This window comes from Mesoplodon mirus (genome assembly GCF_964341445.2).
Source record: "Mesoplodon mirus genome assembly, chromosome: 9".
Taxonomy (NCBI): Eukaryota; Metazoa; Chordata; class Mammalia; order Artiodactyla; family Ziphiidae; genus Mesoplodon; species Mesoplodon mirus.
In genome coordinates this window covers 110,334,459-110,359,293 of record NC_138985.1, presented here as the reverse complement: position 1 = coordinate 110,359,293, position 24,835 = coordinate 110,334,459, and the positions used below count along the sequence as shown (strand labels likewise).

Sequence of the window (24,835 nt, the reverse complement as noted above, 5' to 3'; positions counted from 1 at the left end):
TCCCATTCCCTGCAAATACCCCACAATTTTCTATCTCGTGCCTTCAATATGTCAAAACTAGACTCTAAAGAAGAAAACTCGCCTTGAACTCAATCTGCATATCGCTGCAGACTGGATGGAGGGGAGCTACTTCTCATTTTTTGTTAATTGCTCCTGTTCACTGCAGGTTTAAGAGAAAGGAGGGAAGAAGAAAGATTCTAAAAATGAAGTCACAGCTAAACCCAGCAAATGGGACAGTGGGTATACAAGGAGGGGTGGTGGCAGAAAGCAGTGCCAACCACTTAAACCCCAGTGACTGGTTATCTTGAGGAGAGCAGTATATGGGAAGGTAGGAGATTTTTTTCACTACTAGGGAATGCCCCCCCCAAAGTTCTGGAATTTTAAAATTATCTTCATGATTTTTTTTGGCCATATCCAGGCATTACCTGCAGTATTAGATACCTAATATTTTTTAACAAATTCATTTGTTTTAACTTAAATAAATATATTTTAAAAGGAAAAATTTTTATCAAGATCATAAATGAAAATTAGGATCACCAACCTTCCATAGAGGTAACCGTAAAAAGAAATACATCTGAATCGATATAAAATGTAACTGAAGAAAAACCAGAAAGGCAGACCACTGAGGACTCCAGAGTTCACCTCCTTGGAGCCTGTGCTTTGGGACAACCGGGTTGGAGTTATGGAAAGGCCTTTCCCAAACTGAACAAGCCTCACCTTTCCTGCTGGCAGTGCCCACTAAGACACCACTTTTCAGAGACTGACGCAGGGATCAGGAGGGCAGGAGACTCAGAGCCCTCATCACTCAACACCCACCAAGAAAGGCCAACGGGAAGTTCTACCTGTTGCGTGGGCTGCTCCAATCATTCTTCCTCGAATCAATCCCTCACGTTTTGTATTTCTTATTACTTTAATCTTTCCAGGGAGATATTTTTGGATGTATTCATCTAGTTCTCCTTTCACATCATCTGAAAATGAGGAGCCGCACAACTGTTCAAACCACATGAGACATATGCACAGACATTTTGCAGATTCTCTAGAGTCGTGGCTGGTATTTTTAGGCAAATATAGAATCTTCTTCTGCTTTATTTTAAAAGAAGATCATAGCTTATCTTGGAAGGAAGAAAATGAGGGTTAAGAGTTGGAATACTAGCCTAAAGGAATAGTTACTTAAGTTATAGACTTATCTGTATTTCCATAGCAACTAACACAACACTTTGCATAAAGAATGTTTGAAATGAGTATCTTGAGTGAATGAATGTTTGGCTGACTGCATATAAATCAGATTTAAAGCAAAATGATATGTAAATATCTTTTGTTTCAAAGTGATTTATTAAGTCCTACTCCATTTCAGAACAGTTGAGAAACAACTTCTATTGCCCTACCAAGAATTATATAATAGCAGCAGTAAATACATTCTTTTATTAATTTAGCACCTTCCATGGGCACTAAATATTTTTTATAAATTCTAGCTCATTTACCTTTAAATTTCATAATAACTTCAAAGATCATATAAGATAATAAGTAATTCTTTCTATAGTTAGTATATAAACCATTGTAAATGATCATGAATTTTCCCTTTTAGAAAAAATACCAACAATATGAAAAATACAGCTTTACTTAAAAAAAAAATTCAACACCATAAATTCTAGAATTATACTACTTAGCCAATCTTCTACTTGGTCCAGACTCAAATTCTTGGTTTTTTTAATCATTCATTTTTGAAATTAAATTCTATTTCTCCTATGAGATTTCATTAGTTACCAAGGTTTGAGAATTTTGCACCCATTGGTCTCAGTGTACATTTCCTCATTTTGTATACTTAAGTATACTTGCATACCAATTCTGTTGTTGATATATGAGAGATGCTTAATAAACCCTTGAGTTGTGAAAAAATATGTAATTGACATACAATTTATCAGTGTATCTCTGCAGGTTACTGTAATGAAAATAGCAGAAGGCTTGGAGTTATGTAGACCAGGGGTCGAATGTCAACTCTACCACTTAACAGCTACAGGATCTTGAGCAAATTACTTAATATTTCCTCCTCTGTAAAATGGGGATACAGCCTCTCTCACAAGGCTGAGGACAGCCCTCCATCCTGCTGTGTGTACATGAAATCACTTTTAGGAAGAGTCTATGTTGAATATTAAATAAAGGTCTGAAGTATGTACTGAATCATAAAATACTGGCCTTCAGAGATCATTTAAGAGCTATCAGAATGTAATCCACCTTATCTAGAGACAGCTGATATAACAGACTGACGAGATAAACGTAAGCCAAAGCATTATGTCTAGTTAAAAAAGCTAATCTCAAAAGGTCACATACTGTATGATTCTGTTTATAAAACATTCTTGAAGGGGTGATGGAGCAGTCCAGTCTGTACCTTGACTACAGTGGTGGTTACAGAAATCTACTCATGGGATAAAATGACAAATAACTGTACACACATATTGTACCAATGTTAAATTCTGGGTTTTGATATTGTACTATAATGATGTAAGATGTAACCAATGGGGGAAACTGGGTGAAGGGGTACACAGGACCTCTTCGTAACTTACTGTCTATCTGTAGTTATTTCAAAATAAAAATACTCTTTCAAAAAGGTAAGCCAAGGGAAAAATTTCAAGGGCCAAATTTGGGTAGCACAGTTTGAAAACAGATTACAAAGGTAATGCAGCTTCTTTGAAATTACCCTATAATCAGGCATTTAATTGTGGTTGGCTCTGTTGCAACTGCGTGCGTGAGGGTCCTCCTATCCACTAAGTACTGAATGGTCAGCTCTGCTGATGTGGTCAGTGCGACAGTGAACAACAGCCTAGATCCCACATTGCCAATTACAACAGTCCTTACCGAAGTCACTGTCATCGTCCACAAGGATAATTTCGTGAAGAAGCCGGGCTGGCGTGCGGTCTAGGACGCTGTGCACGGTCCGGAGCAAGGCAGAAAAGGCTTCGTTGTAGAAACAAATAACAACACTAGCGACTGGCAGATCCGTCGGGTAAGACCTGTCTTTACATCTGTGAAGACGAATGTGGGAAAATTCTGACATTTTAAAAGCTCAAATGTTTTAGGTTATTATTCACTAAACATTAACTGTCCCCTTGTTCGGCCTCTTCCTTACATTATTAACAATTTTTAACGAAGCGTTTAAGATAACAATGTGTTTTCTTATTCAAGAGTTTTACATTGGTTAATGATTTCTCCCTCCAGTACCTGCAACTCCGCTTATTTTTAGGTCAACATTCTAAAAACTTGAATTTTTTTTTCTTTTTTGGTACATAAAAATGTGTTTTTACTAAAATCACTGCAAGTTTTTAATGCAGCACTCATAAGCTGATGTTCAGTTTCTTCTCCTCAAAGAGGTTTCAAAAGGAAATAATGGAAATGTGAAATTTTGTATTTGAAAATTTTATTTTTTGCTCAATAATAGAAAAAGATTTGAGTAAACTATGATGTATATCAGGATAATGGAAGAGCTTCCATGTAAGCAACTATTTGATAAAAAGGATTAAGTGGCTTTAAGCAACCACAATTAAAAAACCCACTAACTTAAACAACAAAATCTGGTATTCCATGTTCTTTTGCATGGCACACAAAACCTTCCAATGTCTGGGCTCTGCCCACCTCCAGTTTCTAGCCATTCCTTCACTACAGGCAAAATGAACTGTCTCAGTCCCTTTGACAAATAGTATAATTTTATGCCTCGATCTGTTCCCTATATAGGGGAAAACCTTCCCTTAGATCACTGCTCAGTCATCACCCTCTATGAAGCCTTCCCTGGTCATTCTGGTTTGGAGGACCCCATTTCACCAACTCCTTTCAAAGCCCTCATTCTTGTGGTACTGCAATTACTCACTTCTTTATCTACCTCCCCTGCTAGACACTAAGCCCTGTGAACCAAGAGAATATGTCTTATTTTGTTTATTTCCAGGGCCTAACAGAGAGTCCAGCAAACAAAAGGTGCTGAAACAGATCTGTGGAATGAATGACTGATTGACCATATGAATCAAAAGCCTTTGAAGAAACAAAAATAATGAAAACAGAAAAGTGAGATGATGAGTAGAATTCTTCACTGATATTAATTCATTTTTGCCATGAATCCAATAAACAAACATTTAAAATAAACTTATGCTTGGAAGGTTATTTAATTATATGCAGGTAGCACCCCCCCCCTTCTTCCCACATGATTTTAAATTTCAAAAGAAACACAGCAAGCTCTAGAACTTTGTCAGTACAATCTCAGACCATGTGGCTTCAAGCATAATATGAGTGGAAATCTGTCTTAAGTTTTCTAGTATCCTGAATAATAAGCCTGATTGCAAAATATTACCACCATCCCCATGACCTATTATGCTGGCACTAAAAACACCGTGTTATTAAAGTGACTAGCAGAAACCAATAAGGGACATACGCCGCATTCCTTGTATCTGGCACATCTCTGTGGTAGCCCAAGCGGTTACTAATAAGCATATTGAAGGCATGTTTCTGATACCCCAAGTCTCTCAACTCCTGATCACGTTCATTAAAAATCATACCTGCAAAAGAGTGACGTCACAATCAGTACATTATATCTGGAAAGGAATGCTACAATTACTGGTATATTATGATCTTAACTTCTTATAACCAGGTAATAGCCATGTTTCTCAAATCTAGTTTGTCTCCATTTTCAAAAAAGTAAATTGAGGTTTAAGTCAAATTTTTATCAGTTTAGCTCAAAAAGCAAGTGTACCTTAACTATAAATGACACCTGCTCACTAGCCGTAATCTTAAGAATATTTTCAAGAGAAAAACTTACCTATGACCAAGAAAAAAGAGACTTAATGATGATTTTTCCATAAAAGCAATAGATTATAGAACCCCATATGGACCTCAACAGGCCCCAATTAATGGAAGGTTTTTTTTGGTTTTGTTAATTTTTGTCTAAAAAAAAAAATTTTTTTTTTTTAACAACAAGTTTTTATATGAACTCCTTCCCTAAAAAATTATACTACTGATAAACCTTTCTATAAAGTCTCTGGTCAAGAAAGTCCTCCACAGATCTAATCAAGATCACTATAATTTAACATCTTTGCTAATATTGCCAGAAATCTTACCTTTACCAAGAACAATAAAGCCTCCCCTTGCTTTCTCTTTCCCACATAAAACCTTTAGCCTCTCCTCACAGAATGACTCCCTTATAACAGCATTTCTCAAAATCTGGTCATGGAAAACTAATTCCACTGGACATTAATAGACGTTAAAAAGAAAAAAAAAGATTTCACGGTCAAATAATTCAGGAAAAGACTGGATTTTAAAAGTCAAGTAAGGGAATTCCCTAGCGGTCCAGTGGTTAGGACTCAGCACTTTCACTGCCGGGGCCCAGGTTCAAGTTGAGCAGGTTTCTTTCTTTCTTTTTTTTTTTTTTTTTAAGAATATTGTTTGTTTTATGGATTCCCAGATGTGAGGGGATGAAATACAGAATGCAGTGTTTCCTCAATTATCTTATTTATCCCTATGATTTCTTCTAAGGGTTTTATAGTCTTTGATCCATTCTGAGTTAATTTAATATGACATGAGCTAAGGGTTCAACTTCATTCCTTTGCATGGGGGTATCTATTTGTCCCAGCACCACTGGTTGAAAAGACCATTCTTCCCACATTAACTGCTCTTGGCACCCTTTCTGAAAATCAACTGACCACAGATGTTACTTGTCCTTGGGTATTATTGACCATAGATGCTACTTGACCACAGATGTCACAGAGTATATTTTCAGACTCTCAGTCTATCCTTTGATCTACTGATATATATCTATTCTTATGCCAGTATCACACTGTCAGGAAGTTTTGAAATAGAGAAGTGTGTGTTCTCCAACTTTGTTCTTTTTCAAGACTGTTCAGGCTATTCAGAGCCCCTTGCAATTCCTTATCAGTTTTAGAATCAGATTTTCCATCTTTTCAACAAAGGCCATTGGGATTTTGATAAGGTTTACATTCAATCTGTGGGTTGCTTTGGGTGGTCCTGACATCTTAACACTATTGAGCATTCCATCCATGAACCTCTTTCCATTTATTTAGGTCTAGTTTTATTTCTTTCAATAGTGCTGTGTAGTTTTCAGTATACAAATCTTAGACCTCCTTGGCTATATTATTCTTATGTACTTTATTCTTTCTGATTCCATTGTAAATGGGATTGTTCCCTTAAGTTTACTTTTGGACTGTTTATTGCTAATGTCCAGAAATACAACTGGTTTTGGTGTGTTGATCTCGTACCCTGTAACTTTGCTGAATTCATTTATTCGCTATAATATTTTTTTGTGATCCTTAGGATCTTTTATAAAGAATTTAGTTTTTCAGGTAGGCAATTTGGGTTTGTCACTTCAAATATCTACAATTGTCTCACTACTTCTTTCATAGGCAAACAAAGTCCATTCAAAATGGTAAACCCAATGTTACTTCTTTAAAAAGTTTAAAAAATTACTATAAACAAAAAAACTAGAAATTTTCCCATTAATGCTTTTAAAATGTCCAAATGGCTGTTTGAAAAAGTTAGAAGGTATATTTTATGAAAACTAAAGTAAGCAATAGCCTCCATTTCCTCATATAATTTTAAATATGTTCAACCTCCTGTATTAGGAAGTGATTAAATCCTAGGAACGGATTTTATTCTTTGAAACTATGATGCAGTGAAAAAAAATCTGTTTTAACATTTCCTTTATATTCTGTGGATCTTTCAATCTCTCAGAATCTCTGACTATATGCTTTTACTCTTAAATTAATTATTTGACGCGTCAATGAAGATCAAAGTTCTTTTTTAAGTTTTAAAGACAAAGTTTTAAAGGGCTCATTTATCCCTTAAAATAAAATTTGCTGAAACCAGGACTCTAGAATTACAGTATTCAGAGTCTTGCTTCCAAATTGAACAGAATATGATTTTTGAAGAATCAAAAAGTTTCTATTTTATAAACTCCTGTATTTAATAAATATATTCCGGCACCTGAATAATTCTTATAAGTAGAAATCTTATTAGATATAAGTAATCTCAACTTATTTCTAAACTCAATGGTTTATGTTCTGTTTTAATTAACTCTGCCTTTCAAAATATATTAAATATAGTCACTTTTGAACCATTACTTTCCCTTATTAAATAATGCTAGCAATTATAATCCTTCCCCATAGGTTCCATTTTCTCTCTAGCCACTTAATTTTTCATTCTTTCTTTTCTTTTCTTTTTTTTCCTATTCTGGATCTCATTAGTTTCTCCCAAGTCCTCATAAAATATTGAAGTCAGAACTGGACAAAACAGAATATAACTCCCTACTGAGTCTGCAAAAATCATATGACCTCAGCTAGTTCATGAACGAAATACATCAGTGCAGAAAAAATGTCACATTTCTAATTCTCTGAACAATACATGATTTAAAGAACAGTTAAACTTCCAATGATAAAATACTTTGACATGCTGCTAGCAAAAATCAAATACACTTACCCAGTTCAGAAGAGAATTTCATGTTGCCTCTTTCTGGATCTTCAATATGATTCTCTATCACATCATCAATTTTGTTTGCTTTGAACTGCGATTCTAACACTTGACTTGGACCTCGAGTGAAACGCGGATAAAATTTTTTGGGGAATGGTCCATGGGGCCCAGACCCCTTGATGGGCACATTCTTAAGTGGCTGAGTCACTTCACTGAAGTTGAAATAAACAAAAAGCAAAACCGTCCAGGTTGCAGACGTAAAAAGGCATCCATAACAGAAATATCGAACTGTGACACTTCCCATTATAGACCTAGCATAGCTGAAGGGCCATTTTCAGTTTCCTAAAAGAGAAAGATAAATATGTTAGACACATCCAGACACTTCTCAATCAACTACCAAGTTTATGCTCAGTTTTCCAACCTACCAAATAGCACTTCTAAACAATTTACCTAGGACCCCTATGCATACCATTAACCAACAGCCAAATATAAGAAGATATATGGACAGCACTGAATAAAAAAATAAAGGGATTCAACAATTAAAACCACAAGCCAATGTGTTAATACTCAGAAAACTAACGGCAGCAAAATAGCTGACTTATTCATTTGCCCATGTTAATGGATACTTCTTCACCTTTGTTCTGGATTGCTTTCAGTTTGCTAATTTTTTTTCAGGTTCTAACTTTTCATAAGGAAAATACAAGTACTACATGCGTCATGACAGTACATTTAAGGTCCCTTCTAATTGTAAAATTATAAGACTAAATCTTTTAATCCAAGGATATTAAAATGTTATTAAAAATAAGCAACTTGAAAAAATAGATTCACTTTCCAATCAAAGATTAAACCTGCCCTAATGTCCACTCTAGATTCGTTACATTCCAAATTTATAACTGAAAGAGTTCAAATAATTATATTTTCCCTCTCCTTATGATGTCTTATAAACAATATGGCATTGAACAGCAGTTTTTTCCTAAGCTTTTTGATAATATCTGGTCTTCATGGAGGCCTCACACAACTTCCTGAGGAATTTGTAAAGAGCCCAATGCACATATAAAATGGTTTCACTGAACACGAGGGCAGAGAAACCCTATTTAAGTAATGTATATACAGAAGAAATCTACAAAGCAATACTACTTATCCATTACTTCTTATTTCTATAGTATGAAATAATTAAAAAAATAATATTATCATGCCTCCCAAATCAGGACAAAGCAAATCAACATCAGGAAGCTCCAATTCAAAAATTAAGCTTTTTGGACTTCCCTGGTGGTGCAGTGGTTAAGAATCTGCCTGCCAATGCAGGGGACATAGGTTTGAGCCCTGGTCCAAGAAGATCCCACATGCTGAGGAGCAACTAAGCCCATGCGCCACAACTACTGAGCCTGCGCTCTAGAGCCCGCGAGCCACAACTACTAAAGCCTGTGTGCCTAGAACCCGTGCTCTGCAACAAAGAGAAGCCACCGCAATGAGAAGCCCAGGCACCACAGTGAGGAGTAGCCCCCGCTCGCAGCAACTAGAGAAAGCCCGCACGCAGCAACAAAGACCCAATGCAGCCAAAATAAACAAAATTAATAAAAACAAACAAAAGTTTTTAAAAAATTAAGCTGTTTTGTACAGTTATGCTGTAAGCCCAGAAGACAGTAAATAGCTCAATTTCTTAATGATCTGCCAACCAAGAACTATTAGTTATTTCACTACCTGTCAACTCAAAAGCTAAAAAAAAAAAAAAAAAAGAAAACACCACCACCACCATCCAAACAAACAAAAACTCCCACTACAGTAATACCAAAGGAAATGACTACAGCACAAAAGGAAAGTCAGGTAACAATGAAATTGCTGTCATGTCAGCTGTTAGCACTTTTAAAATTAAAGACATGCACAGAAAAAGAACCACTTTATTTGGAAGTAGAAGAAAATGTTGAATGGAGGATTCAAAACAAATGAAAAATTAAAAGTTGCAACTTTGCAATAGAAATGTTGCAGAAATACAGACTAGAAACATTTAGGTGAAACATTAGATTTCAACTAAAACAGGCATTATAACTTCCTAAAATATTTGCTTGGGGGGAGGAAAAAACAAGCAAACAAACATCGAAAACAAAAGCACTAATTCCTCAAAAGGCAATGAAATCTTTAGTTCAAGACTAACTGCACAGGCTGCTCTGATGCCATAAAGAACTGTGCATCTAAGGAGCCAATTGCTTCTTCAACTATCTAAGAAGATTTATATTTAGATTGTTTTCCTCAAACCACTCCAGGCCTTCCCAGTTCAACCTGGCCTCCTTGACCCTGAACGCAGAATGGACCAAGAGAGAAAGTCAGCCAATCCCTTCTCCAATCACAAGAAGCCAGATGATGCTATTCAACGGCTATTCCATCAAGCAGCTCTGGAAGACAGGTGGACACTGACATTTCCTTCACATCTTTCTTCTTTATCCCAAATCCCACCACCATGTTGGGTGATGTCCAGGATCCTTCAAAACCCTAGTTTCCAAATGTCCTGATTCATGTCCCTCCTACAACCTTCACTCACATTCTACTTAAGGGACCCTGCTCCTACCCTTGATTTTATCATCATCTGCACTGGTCAATGAACCTCTTAAATATTAAATGAAAACCTCACTCTCTGAGCACAATTCTGACTCCCCAGCTGTGTTGTTCTTACCCATACTAGCATCTGTCCCCTGGTATCCGCCTGGGTTGGCTTCCAGAGCCCCGCTGTATACCAAAATCCACAGATGCTCAAGTCCCTTACTGGCCCTCTTTATCCATGGGTTTCACACCCAGGGATTCAACCAACCACAGATGGCAATTTCTGTCCGCGGTTGGTTGAATCCACAGATTCAAAACCTGTGAAATACAGAGGGCAAACTATATTATTTATTGAAAAAACTCCACGTATAAGTGGACTCAGGCACTTTAAACCCCTGTTGTTCAAGGGTCACCTGCACTACTATTAGTTACTCTTCAATCTCACTGCAGGCACTCAACCTTTCCCTTCTCTCAAAGCTTTTATTTTGTTTCTGTCCCCAGCCACATATCCCTTAAGGACTTTACTTCCTTCCCTACCCAGTTTTGAACATGATGTTGGATAATATTAGAAAGTGGTAAGTGCTAAGGAGAAAAAATAAAGCAGGGAAGAGTGACATGAAGTAGAAAAGGGTATGTGAAATTTTAGGTAGATGGCTAGGGAAGGCCTCACCAAGAAGGTGATATTTAGACAAGGCCTGAAGGAAATAAAGTAGTGAGTACTGCAAATATCTGGGGAAGAGCTGTCCATGAGAGGACAGAGCAAAAGCAAATGCCCTCAAGAAGTGGGGTCAAAGAGTTTGCATCCTATAGACCACATGCTGTGATCTCAAGACAACTAAGCTGAAAACCAATCAATGACAAAAAGATAGCCAGAAAACTCAAAAAATGTCTAAATGGAAATTAGAAGCTATTTAGAACTAAATAGTGAAAATACTACTTTTTGAAACTTGTGAGATACAGCAAAAGCCAAATTTATAGCCTGGGATGCTAATGTTAGAAAATACAGACCACAAACAATGAATTCAGAAAAACAGAATAAGCCCAACAAAAGTAAAAGAAGGAAACAACAACAGTTATATCAGGAATTAACAGAAAATGAAAATGAAACAAGGTAACAAAACCAAAAGTTGGTTCTTTAAAAGATCAATAAAATTAACAAAGCACTGGCAAGACTAATCAAGAAAAAGAGAAAAAAAAGAAAGAAAAAAAGAAAGCAGGAATAAATACTACCAAAAAAGAAAAAGAGAACATAAATATAGATGTGGATTAAAAATAAAAGTATTGTTCATAAATTTAAGTGAAATGGACAAATTCCTAGAAAAATATAAATGCACAACTAAGACTGGAAAATCAGGAAACTGGGATGGCTGTACTAGTCCTTTTGAATATTAAACCATTTCTAGATAAAAACATTTCTAGACCGTTTTACAAGTGAGTTCTATCAAACATTTGAGGAACAGATGAATAGTCTCATACAACTGCCTCCAAAGAACAGAAAAAGAGGAAATGTGCTCTTGTCTCATTTTCTGAGGCTATTATCATCCTGGTAACAAAACAGGGACAGTATGAGGAAGGAATATTAAAGACAATCTCTGACAGATTATGAAAATCTTAAAGAGAATACTAAAACTGAAACAAATAATGTTTTAAAAAATAAGTACATATGAACAAGTTATATTTACTTCAGGAATACAAGGCTGGTTCAATATTTGAAAACCTATTATTATCTACTACCTTAAAAAAAATTAAAGGAAAAATGCATATGATTTGGTCAGTGGAGGTTATAAAGAGCTTATTAAAATTCAACACTCAATTCTTAGCAACTAGGAATAGGGAAATCCTTAATCTGACCAAGAGAATCTCTAAATATCTTACAGCAAAAATGATACTCAACGGTGAAATGATGAAGTCATTTTCTTTAAAAATAGGGACAAGAGACAAGGGGAAGATGGCGGAAGAGTAAGACACGGAGATCACCTTCCTCCCCACAGATACACCAGAAATACATCTACACGTGGAACAACTCCTACAGAACACCTACTGAACACTGGCAGAAGACCTCAGACCTCCCAAAAGGCAAGAAACTCCCCACGTACCTGGGTAGGGCAAAAGAACAAAGAATAAACAGAGACAAAAGGATAGGGACGGGCCCTGAACCAGTGGGCGGGAGCTATGAAGGAGGAAAGGTTTCCACACACTAGAAGCCCCTTCACGGGTGGAGACTGCGGGCGGCTGAGTGGGGAAGCTTCGGCGCCGCGGAGGAGAGCACAGCAACAGGGGTGCGGAGGGAAAAGCGGAGAGATTCCCTGCACAGAGGATCGGTGCCGACCGGCACTCACCAGCCCGAGAGGCTTGTCTGCTCACTGGCAGGGGCGGGCGGGGCTGGGAGCTGAGGCTCAGGCTTCGGTCGGAGCGCAGGGAGAGGACTGGGGTTGGCGGCAGCGTGAACACAGCCTGCAGAGGGTTGGTGCACCAGGCTAGCCGGGAGGGAGTCCAGGGAAAAGTCTGGACCTGCCGAAGAGGCAAGAGAGTTTTTCTTCCCTCTGTTTCCTGGTGCACGAGGAGAGGGGATTGGGAGCGCTGCTTAGAGGAGCTCCAGAGACGGGCGCGAGCCGTGGCTAAAAGCGCAGACCCCAGAGACGGGCATGAGACGCTAAGGCTGCGGCTGCAGCCACCAAGAAGCCTGTGTGCGAGCACAGGTCACCCTGTGCAGCCCGCCACTGCCAGGGTCCTGGGATCCAGGGACAACTTCCCCGGGAGAACGCACAGTGCGCCTCGGGCTGATGCAACGTCACGTCGGCCTCTGCCGCCGCAGGCTCGCCCCGCACTCCGTGCCCCTCCCTCTCCCCCAGCCTGAGTGAGCCAGAGCCCCCGAATCAGCTGCTCCTTTAACCCCGTTCTGTCTGAGTGAAGAACAGACGCCCTCAGGCGACCTACACACAGAGGCGGGGCCACATCCAAAACTGAGCCCCGGGAGCTGTGAGAACAAAGAAGAGAAAGGGAAATCTCTCCCAGCAGCCTCAGAAGCAGTGGATTAAAGCTCCACAATCAACTTGATGTACCCTGCATCTGTAGAATACATGAATAGACAACAAGTCATCCCAAATTGAGGAGGTGGACTTTGAGAGCAAGATTTATGATTTTTTTCCCCTTTTCCTCTTTTTGTGAGTATGTGTATGCTTCTGTGTGAGATTTTGTCTGTATAGCTTTGCTTCTACCATTTTTCCTAGGGTTCTATCCGTCCATTTTTTTGTTTGTTTTCTTTAAAAAAATTTTAATACTTATTTTTTATTTTAATAACTTTATTTTATCTTTTCTTTCTTTCTTTCCTTCCTTCCTTCCCTCCTTCCTCCCTCCCTCTCTCTCTCTCTTCCTTTCCTTTCTTTCTTTCTTTCTTTCTCCCTTCCTTTCTCCCTCCCTCCCTCCCTCTCTCTCTCTCTCTCTTTCTTTCTTTCTTTTTCTCTCTCTCTCTCTCCCTTTTATTCTGAGCCGTGTGGATGAAGGGCTCTTGGTGCTGCAGCCAGGAGTCACTGCTGTGCCTCTGAGGTGGGAGAGCCAACTTCAGGACACTGGTCCACAAGAGACCTCCCAGCTCCACGTGATATCAAACAGCGAAAATCTGCCAGAGATCTGCATCTCAACACCAACACCCAGCTTCACTCAATGACCAGCAAGATACAGTGCTGCACACCCTATGCCAAACAACTAGCAAGACAGGAACACAACACCACCCATCAGCAGAGAGGTGGCCTAAAATCATAATAAGGCCACAGACACCCCAAAACACACCACCAGACGTGGACCTGCCCACCAGAAAGACAAGATCCAGCCTCATCCACCAGAACACAGGCAATAGTCCCCTCCACCAGGAAGCCTACACAACCCACTGAACCAACTTTAGCCACTGGGGACAAACACCAAAAACAACGGGAACTACGAACCTGCAGCCTGCAAAAAAGAGACCCCAAACACAGTAAGATAAGCAAAATGAGAAGACAGAAAAACACACAGCAGATGAAGGAGCAAGATAAAAACCCACCAGACCTAATAAATGAAGAGGAAACAGGCAGTCTACCTGAAAAAGAATTCAGAATAATGATAGTAAAGATGATCCAGAATCTTGGAAATAGAATAGACAAAATGCAAGAAACATTTAACAAGGACCTAGAGAACTAAAGATGAAACAAGCAATGATGAACAACACAATAAATGAAATTAAAAATACTCTAGATGGGATCAAAAGCAGAATCACTGAGGTAGAAGAACAGATAAATGACCTGGAAGATAAAATAGCAGAAATAACTACTGCAGAACAGAATAAAGAAAAAAAGAATGAAAAGAACTGAGGACAGTCTCAGAGACCTGACGGACAACATTAAACGCACCAACATTCGAATTATAGGGGTCCCAGAAGAAGAAGATAAAAAGAAATGGACTGAGAAAATATTTGAAGAGATTATAGTTGAAAACTTCCCTAATATGGGAAAGGAAATAGTTAATCAAGTCCAGGAAGCACAGAGAGTCCCATACAGGATAAATCCAAGGAGAAATACGCCAAGACACATATTAATCAAACTGTCAAAAATTAAATACAAAGAAAACATATTAAAAGCAGCGAGGAAAAACAACAAATAACACATAAGGGAATCCCCATAAGGTTAACAGCTGATCTTTCAGCAGAAACTCTGCAAGCCAGAAGGGAGTGGCAGGACATATTTAAAGTGATGAAGGAAAAAAACCTGCAACCAAGATTACTCTACCCAGCAAGGATCTCATTCAGATTTGATGGAGAAATTAAAACCTTTACAGACAAGCAAAAGCTGAGAGAGTTCAGCACCACCAAATCAGCTTTACAACAAATGCTAAAGGAACTTCTCTAGTCAAGAAACACAACAGAAGGAAAAGACCTACAATAATGAACCCAAAACAATTAAGAAAATGGGAATAGGAACATACATATCGATAATTACCTTAAATGTAAATGGACTAAATGCTCCCACCAAAAAACACAGATTGGCTGAATGGATACAAAAACAAGACCCATATATATGCTGTCTACAAGAGACCCACTTCAGACCTAGAGATACATACAGACTGAAAGTAAGGGGATGGAAAAAGATATTCCATGCAAATGGAAACCAAAAGAAAGCTGGAGTAGCAATTCTCATATCAGACAAAATAGACTTTAAAATAAAGACTATTAGAAGAGACAAAGAAGGCCACTACGTAATGATCAAGGGATCGATCCAAGAAGAAGATATAACAATTGTAAATATTTATGCACTAAACATAGGAGCACCTCAATACATAAGGCAAATACTAACAGCCACAAAAGGGGAAATCGACAGTAACATATTCATAGTAGGGGACTTTAACACCTCACTTTCACCAATGGACAAATCATCCAAAATGAAAATAAATAAGGAAACACAAGCTTTAAATGATACATTAAACAAGATGAACTTAATCGATATTTATAGGACATTCCATCCAAAAACAACAGAATATACATTTTTCTCAAGTGCTCATGGAACATTCTCCAGGATAGATCATATCTTGGGTCACAAATCAAACCTTGGTAAATTTAAGAAAATTAAAATTGTATCAAGTATCTTTTCCGACCACACTGCTGTGAGACTAGATATCAATTACAGGAAAAGATCTGTAAAAAATACAAACACATGGAGGCTAAACAATACATTACTTAATAACGAAGTGATCACTGAAGAAATCAAAGAGGAAATTAAAAAAATACCTAGAAACACATGACAATGGAGACACAACGACCCAAAACCTATGGGATGCAGCAAAAGCAGTTCTAAGAGGAAAGTTTATAGCAATACAATCCCACCTTAAGAAACAGGAAACATCTCGAATAAAAAACCTAACCTTGCACCTAAAGCAATTAGAGAAAGAAGAACAAAAAAACCCCAAAGTTAGCAGAAGGAAAGAAATCATAAAGATCAGATCAGAAATAAAAAGAAATGAAGGAAACGATAGCAAAGATCAATAAAACTAAAAGCTGGTTCTTTGAGAAGATAAACAAAATTGATAAGCCATTAGCCAGACTCATCAAGAAAAAAAGGGAGAAGACTCAAATCAATAGAATTAGAAATGAAAAAGGAGAAGTAACAACTGACACTGCAGAAATACAAAAGATCATGAGAGATTACTACAAGCAACTCTATGCCAATAAAATGGACAACCTGGAAGAAATGGACAAATTCTCAGAAATGCACAACCTTCGAGACTGAACCAGGAAGAAATAGAAAATATGAACAGACCAATCACAAGCACTGAAATTGAAACTATGATTAAAAAATCTTCCAACAAACAAAAGCCCAGGACCAGATGGATTCACAGGCGAATTCTATCAAACAATTAGAGAAGAGCTAACAGTTATCCTTCTCAAACTCTTCCAAAATATAGCAGAGGGAGGAACACACCCAAACTAATTCTACGAAGCCACCATCACCCTGATACCAGAACCAGACAAGGATGTCACAAAGAAAGAAAACTACAGGCCAATATCACTGATGAACATAGATGCAAAAATCCTCAACAAAATACTAGCAAACAGAATCCAACAGCACATTAAAAGGATCATACACCATGATCAAGTGGGGTTTATTCCAGGAATGCAAGGATTCTTCAATATATGCAAATCAATCAATGTGATACACCATATTAACAAATTGAAGGAGAAAAACCATATGATCATCTCAATAGATGCAGAGAAAGCTTTCGACAAAATTCAACACCCATTTATGATAAAAACCCTGCAGAAAGTAGGCACAGAGGGAACTTTCCTCAACATAATAAAGGCCATATATGACAAACCCACAGCCAGCATCGTCCTCAATGGTGAAAAACTGAAACCATTTCCACTAAGATCAGGAACAAGACAAGGTTGCCCACTTTCACCACTCTTATTCAACATAGTTTTGGAAGTTTTAGCCACAGCAATCAGAGAAGAAAAGGAAATAAAAGGAATCCAAATAGGAAAAGAAGAAGTAAAGCTGTCACTGTTTGCAGATGACATGATACTATACATAGAGAATCCTAAAGATGCTACCAGAAAACTACTAGAGCTAATCAATGAATTTGGTAAAGTTGCAGGATACAAAATTAATGCACAGAAATCTCTGGCATTCCTATATACCAATGATGAAAAATCTGAAAGTGAAATCAAGGAAACACTCCCATTTACCATTGCAACAAAAAGAATAAAATATCTAGGAATAAACCTACCTAAGGAGACAAAAGACCTGTATGCAGAAAATTATAAGACACTGATGAAAGAAATTAACAATGATACAAATAGATGGAGAGATGTACCATGTTCTTGGATGGGAAGAATCAACATTGTGAAAATGACTCTACTACCCAAAGCAATCTACAGATTCAATGCAATCCCTATCAAACTACCACTGGCATTTTTCACAGAACTAGAACAAAAAATTTCACAATTTGTATGGAAACACAAAAGAGCCCGAATAGCCAAAGCAATCTTGAGAACGAAAAACGGAGCTGGAGGAATCAGGCTCCCTGACTTCAGACTATACTACAAAGCTACAGTAATCAAGACAGTGTGGTACTGGCACAAAAACAGAAAGATCAATCAATGGAACAGGATAGAGAGCCCAGAGATAAACCCACGCACATATGGTCACCTTATCTTTGATAAAGGAGGCAGGAATGTACAGTGGAGAAAGGACAGTCTCTTCAATAAGTGGTGCTGGGAAAACTGGATAGGGACATGTAAAAGTATGAGATTAGATCACTCCCTAACACCATACACAAAAATAAGCTCAAAATGGATTAAAGACCTAAATGTAAGGCCAGACACTATCAAACTCTTAGAGGAAAACATAGGCAGAACACTCTATGACATAAATCACAGCAAGATCCTTTTTGACCCACCTCCTAGAGAAATGGAAATAAAGACAAAAATAAACACATGGGACCTAATGAAACTGAAAAGCTTTTGCACAGCAAAGGAAACCATAAACAAGACCAAAAGACAACCCTCAGAATGGGAGAAAATATTTGCAAATGAAGCAACTGACAAAGGATTAATCTCCAAAATTTATAAACAGCTCAGGCAGCTCAACAGCAAAAAAGCAAACAACCCAATCCAAAAATGGGCAGAAGACTTAAATAGGCATTTCTCCAAAGAAGATATACAGACTGCCAACAAACACATGAAAGAATGCTCAACATCATTAATCATTAAAGAAATGCACATCAAAACTACAATGAGATATCACCTCACACCAGTCAGAATGGCCATCATCAAGAAATCTAGAAACAATAAATGCTGGAGAGGGTGTGGAGAAAAGGGAACACTCTTGCACTGCTGGTGGGAATGTGAATTGGCACAGCCACTATGGAGAACAGTATGGAGGTTCCTTAAAAAACTACAAATAGAACTACCATATGACCCAGCAATCCCAGTACTGGGTATAGACCCTGAGAAAACCATAATTCAAAAAGAGACATGTACCGGGCTTCCCTGGTGGCGCAGTGGTTGAGAGTCCGCCTGCCGATGCAGGGGACACGGGTTCGTGCCCCTATCCCGGAGGATCCCACATGCCGCGCAGCGGCTGGGCCCGCGAGCCATGGCCGTGGAGCCTGTGTGTCCGGAGCCTGTGCTCCGCAACGGGAGAGGCCACAGCAGTGAGAGGCCCGCGTACAGCAAAAAAAAAAAAAAAAAAAGAGACATGTACCAAAATGTTCATAGCAGCCCTATTTACAATAGCCAGGAGCTGGAAACAACCTAAGTGTCCATCATCGGATGAATGGATAAAGAAGACATGGCACATATATACAATGGAATATTACTCAGCCATAAAAAGAAGCGAAACTGAGCTATCTGTAATGAGGTAGATAGACCTAGAGTCTGTCATACAGAGTGAAGTAAGTCAGAAAGAGAAAGACAAATATCGTATGCTAACACATATATATGGAATTTTTTTTTTAAATGTCATGAAGAACCTAGGGGTAAAACAGGAATAAAGACACAGACCTACTTGAGAATGGACTTGAGGATATGGGGAGGGGGAAGGGTAAGCTGTGACAAAGTGAGAGAGCGGCATGGACATATATACACTACCAAACGTAAGGTAGATAGATAGTGGGAAGCAGCCGCAGAGCACAGGGAGATCAGCTCGCTGCTTTGTGACCGCCTGGAGGGGTGGGATGGGGAGGGTGGGAGGGAGGGAGATGCATGAGGGAAGGGATGTGGGAACAGATGTATATGTATGACTGATTCACTTTGTTATAAAGCAGAAACTAATAAAAAAAAAGAATAAATGTATGTTTCTTGAAAAAAAAAGAAGATATGGCACATATATACAATGGAATATTACTCAGCCATAAAAAGAAACGAAATTGAGCTATTTGTAATGAGGTGGATGGACCTAGAGTCTGTCATACAGAGTGAAGTAAGTCAGAAAGAGAAAGACAAATATGGTATGCTAACACATATATATGGAATTTAAGGAAAAAAATGTCATGAAGAACCTAGGGGTAAGACAGGAATAAAGACACAGACCTACTAGAGAATGGACTTGAGGATATGGGGAGGGGGAAGGGTAAGCTGTGACAAAGCGAGAGAGTGGCATGGACATATATACACTACCAAATGTAAAATAGATAGCTAGTGGGAAGCAGCCGCATAGCACAGGGAGATCAGCTTGGTGCTTTGTGACCACCTAGAGGGGTGGGATAGGGAGGGTGGGAGGGAGGGAGACGCAAGAGGGAAGAGATATGGGAACCTATGTATATGTATAACTGATTCACTTTCTTATAAAGCAGAAACTAACACACCATTGTACAGCAATTATACTCCAATAAAGATGTAAAAAAAAAAAAAAAGGGACAAGATTAGGATGCCCACCATAAATATAATATTGAAGGCAACAGTTCCAAAATACAGGAGTCCCTAGAGTGTTTATTACAAATGCAGATCCCCGGGGCTCAGTGCCAGATGCACTAAACAAGAATTTGCGGAGGTAGCGCTAAGGGGTCTACAGCTTTAACAAGCTTCCACAGTTAATAGGTTACCTATGATGCAGAGACAGATTGGGAACCAAACAACAGAATGAAAAGACAAGATTAAGTTCTAATCCCATTCTGTCACATACTGGCTATGCAACTTTGGAAAAATTACCAAATTTTCTTAGCCTCATCTTCATCAACTGTATTCCAAGTTAACAATACTGTCTATCTTACTAGATACTTAGAATTAAATAAAATACTTACAATTATGTAAGATAATATTTGTAAAGCATCAGGCACAATGGTCAGCACACAAACACTGATTTGCACTGGACCAAGATAATCTCCATAAAAACTGTGGCTACCTTTTGTGGCTGTTTCTTTGCTCACTGTACTACCCTCACTTAGCACAATAAATGGCACATAGAAGATGCTGAAAAATATCTACAGAATGAAAGAATATAGGACAAATTCAACACATGTTAACTTTTTCCTCCTCATTAGGTCTAAATTTAAAATATAATATTAAACGTATTTGTGACCATCTGTTCCTTACAATGACCTCCAAGTCCCTAATAGTCTGACTGTATCTCCGACTACTTCCCTCCTCATTTATTCATCCTAGAAACTGGTCCCTTATACATCACTAAATGTATTAGGGATTATGCGTTGGTTCTTCCCTCTGCCTAGAATACTTTTCACCCCAGCTAAGTTCACCTCTATTGAATCTTTGCTCAAATATTACCTTCTCAACAAAGTTCTATCTAGACTACCATATTTAAAACTGCAACTCAACTGCCAAACATCAGCACTTCCTGTCTTCCCTACTCCATGCAGCTTACCACCTTCTTACATACTACATTAACTCCTTATTCATTACGTTTATTATTTATTATCTATCTCCCCCCTGCTAGAATGTAAGCTTCATCAGAGCAAGTTTTTTGTCTTTTCTATTTCCTACAGTATCCCCTGAGCTTATAACAAAATCTGGCACATAGCAAACATTTAATAAATATCTATTGAAATTAAAAAATTACGGTAATATGGTTATCAATATGCTGTAAAATACAGGATTTCAAAACAAATGTTTACTATCCTGTTTGAGCCAAGCAATACCTAATGCTACACATGGAGATTATGACTACTTTATGTCAACAACAGTATGACAACTGGGCAAGACAACAGCCATACTTATTATTAGAAAAGGTACAAAAAACAACAGGTTCTCACTGTCCAATTTCACAAATTAAATAAAGCTCTTTGTGATAAAACAGGAGGCTACTTTCCATTTTGTTCACTGCATGATGTTAGGCTACCTCTTGGCTGCCAGCACTTAAGGGCAAAATGAAAAAGTTTTATCCTGAAGACCTCACCCATAAGATTTGGCCAACTCTGTCCAGATTCTTCACAGAACACCCCCAGATCATCCTCTCCACAACAGCTCAACATCAAGAGTCCTTGTCCTGAACTGTAAAATGTATTAACTTTCAACAATCCTATCAGGTAAAAATTATTATTTTTTTCAAGCCATGTTATGGTAATTTTTTTAGAGAAATTGTTTTTTTTTTTTTTTTCTTTTTGCGGTATGCGGGCCTCTCACTGTTGTGGCCTCTCCCGTTGCGGAGCACAGGCTCCGGACGCGCAGGCCCAGCGGCCATGGCTCACGGGCCCAGCCGCTCCGCGGCATATGGGATCCTCCCAGACCGGGGCACGAACCCGTATCCCCTGCATCGGCAGGCGGACTCCCAACCACTGCGCCACCAGGGAGGCCCGAGAAATTGTTTTTATGTAGTGAATCATTATACTAAATTAAGGAACCTATAAAAATGAGAGGAATTTACAAAATCAGGTCATTTTTTAAATATAATTAATCATAAATCTTCAGAAGCAAAAGACTTCAGAAGTCCTTTAGACAGGTCAAGAAGTTAACAACCAAATATAAAAAAAGTGGAAACCAATCAGATGCCTGTTATATAATAAAGTAACAGGTCCCTAACTGCTTAAGGAAAGAAATTAAAACATCCAAACAAAAATCAAAAGGCTGAAAATTTAATCTAATCTATGCTAACAAATAATGAATCCAGCATCTACACAATAAAGTCTTTTTGCTTCGTACTGTTTACCATTCCTTCTATATACCCATGGCTTCAACATCCAAGGCTTGAAAGCCTTTAAAAGGAGGGTCAAAGCAAATATTTAAGGTTAGTTAATACAAAACAACTAGTAACCAAACACTTTCAATCATAGACTTGAATAGTTAATAAAGCGAAAACTTCAGCAGTTGGATATCAATGTAATATATTTTTTAAAACTTAAATGAATAAAAGACTAACCACCTGTTTACATGAATTTGCAGTGAGACAAGATGGTATGGTTTCATGTTTTCTCTAGCCGTGGTGTGGGAGCTGCTCAGGAACAGGTGCCTTGTAAGCTAAGAGTCAGGGTTTTGCCAGGGAGGTACAGGAGAAGAAGAATGGGGAAAGGTATATGCAATGTGCTGATTAGAATGACAAACCACAGACTTAAGCCAGACAAGGGGAAATGAGAGGATAAGGAAGAATGAAGCAGGATGAAAAAATGTGGCTGGGCCAATGATCAGAGACTCCGGTGTGGCTGAATGATTGTTGGAGTTATGTTACCAAAGAGAGTGACCTGGAAAGACTGGATGTTGTGGATGGAAAATGAGATGCCAACACTCAGAATCTGGAGAGGTACAGTTAATGACAGAAGAATCCTTTCCAGATATACGGACTGGAGATATACCAATGAACAATTTGCCTATAGTATAAGCACTGTTATACTTACTATAAGCAAACCCCCTTAAGGACAGGATCATTCCCATCTTTCCAAACCCATTATGTTTAGCACAGTATCTAGTGTTAACAATTAACAAATAACTATATAATTTTTAAGGTGTATTTCTGTTCCAAAAGAAGTTTCAGGACACTGTTTAGATTCTGTGCAACAAGAAATCTCAGAGAAGAGTATAATATGTAAGCAGAGCACATCCTGGGAAATCAGTGTTTACTCTGAAGGAAGAGGAGGAGAGGAGGAAGACAGCTAAACAGTTTACATAGACAGTTTCATTGTCATTTTTTTTTACTGAACTATAACTGACTTACAATATTATATTAGTCTCAAGTATACAACAGAGTGATTCGGTATTCTTATACCTTACAAAATGATCACCACGATAAGTTATCATCTGTCACCACAAAGTTATTACAACATTATTGACTATTATTTCTTATGCTGTACATTGCATCCCTGTGACTTATTTTATAACTGGAAGTCTGTACCTCTTAATTTCCTTACCTATTTCATGCATTCCTCCACCCCCCATCCTCTCTGGCAATTACCAGTTTTTCTGTATCTATGAGTCTGTTTCTGTTTTATGTCTGTTTGGTTTTTTTAGATTCCACATATAAGTGAAATCTTTCTTTGACTTATTTCACTTAGCATAATACCCTCTAGGTCCATCCATGTTGTCACAAATAGCAAGGTTCCATTGTTTTTTAATAGCTGAATAATTCCATTGTGTGTGTGTGTGTGTATATCACATCTTCTTTATCATTTATCTATCAGTGGATACATAGGTTGCTTCCATATCTTGACTATTATAAATAATGCTGCAATGAACATAGGGGTGCATACATCTTTTCGAATTAGTGTTTTATGTTTTCTTCAGAAAAATACCCAGGAGTGGATTTGCTGGATCGTATGGTGGCTCTATTTTTAATTTTTTGAGGAACCTTCACACTGTTGTCCATAGTGGCTGTTCAAAAACCAAGGCTTTTTTTGCTACCATCAGCATCTACTGTTACACCAAAAATGTTCTGTGTCAAACTATTAGGTCACAAAGGTCTAAAATCTCATGAGATCTCACTGAAGTTAAACTCCTGCATCATTATCAGATTAGAGTGAAGGGTATTTCTCAATAGCACAATAGTTGAAGCTAAGAAGACCCATTTTGAGATACTTTTCACAGTCATCTTCCAGTAACAAAGAACACAGTACATACCCACTACTACTCAGTTACGCTTCATAAAGTAGTTAGATTATGTACAGTTCACTAAGACAATGCCCATTATACAGTGTCATTCTACAGATACTTAACATCATTCCATTAATTTTCCAATCAAAGCCTATTAAATGTACTAAATGATCCAACATTTTTCTTCTGAAAATCATTAAATAATCCTAAAGAAAGAGCTAACACTGGGAACACAGTAGGAGCTTTATATGCCAGACACTATGTAAGGTGCCGGGGATTGACACTTTAAGTTCTGCTATTATGCTAAAAATCAGAAAATACATGTGTTGAGAAGCGGGAGCTGGTGTACTGAATTAAAAATGCTGAGTGAGGGGACTTCCCTGGTGGCGCAGTGGTTAAGAATCCGCCGGCCAATGCAGGGGAACATGGGTTCGAGCCCTGGTCCGGGAAGATCCCACATGCCGTGGAGCAACTAAGCCCGTGTGCCACAACTACTGAAGCCCGCGCGCCTAGAGCCCGTGCTCCACAGCAAGAGAAGCCAGCATAAGGAGAAGCCAGCGCACAGCAATGAAGACCCAACGCAGCCAAAAATAAAAATAAAAATAAAAAAAAATAGATGCCCTGCGGAAAGCGAAGTGGGAACTTAGGGCAGGCACCCTAAACTCAAGCCCTGATCTGAATGTCTAGACTCTGGGTGTGAGTAGAGTTATCATAGTGTAAAATGCCTACGCAGCAACTCAGAAAAACAAAGTTGTTTTCCTCAAAAGTTGTTTTTCTCAGGGCCTCCCTGGTGGCGCAGTGGTTGAGAGTCCGCCTGCCGATGCAGGGGATACGGGTTCGTGCCCC

General features: G+C 38.3%; 1 protein-coding gene across 2 annotated transcripts in view; it reads right to left on the bottom strand.

Moving 5' to 3' along the window:
* Positions 1-24,835, bottom strand: part of GALNT11 (polypeptide N-acetylgalactosaminyltransferase 11) — a 57,738-nt gene that overhangs the window by 18,064 nt on the left and 14,839 nt on the right. For both annotated transcript variants that reach the window (XM_082632115.1, XM_082632116.1), the window contains exons 2-5: positions 7,468-7,800; positions 4,415-4,538; positions 2,854-3,020; positions 843-968 (exon numbers count right to left, since the gene is read on the bottom strand). In XM_082632115.1, the coding sequence (XP_082488241.1) occupies positions 843-968; positions 2,854-3,020; positions 4,415-4,538; positions 7,468-7,762 (712 nt within the window). In that variant the 5' untranslated portion in view covers positions 7,763-7,800. The remainder of the gene's footprint in view (positions 1-842; positions 969-2,853; positions 3,021-4,414; positions 4,539-7,467; positions 7,801-24,835) is intronic.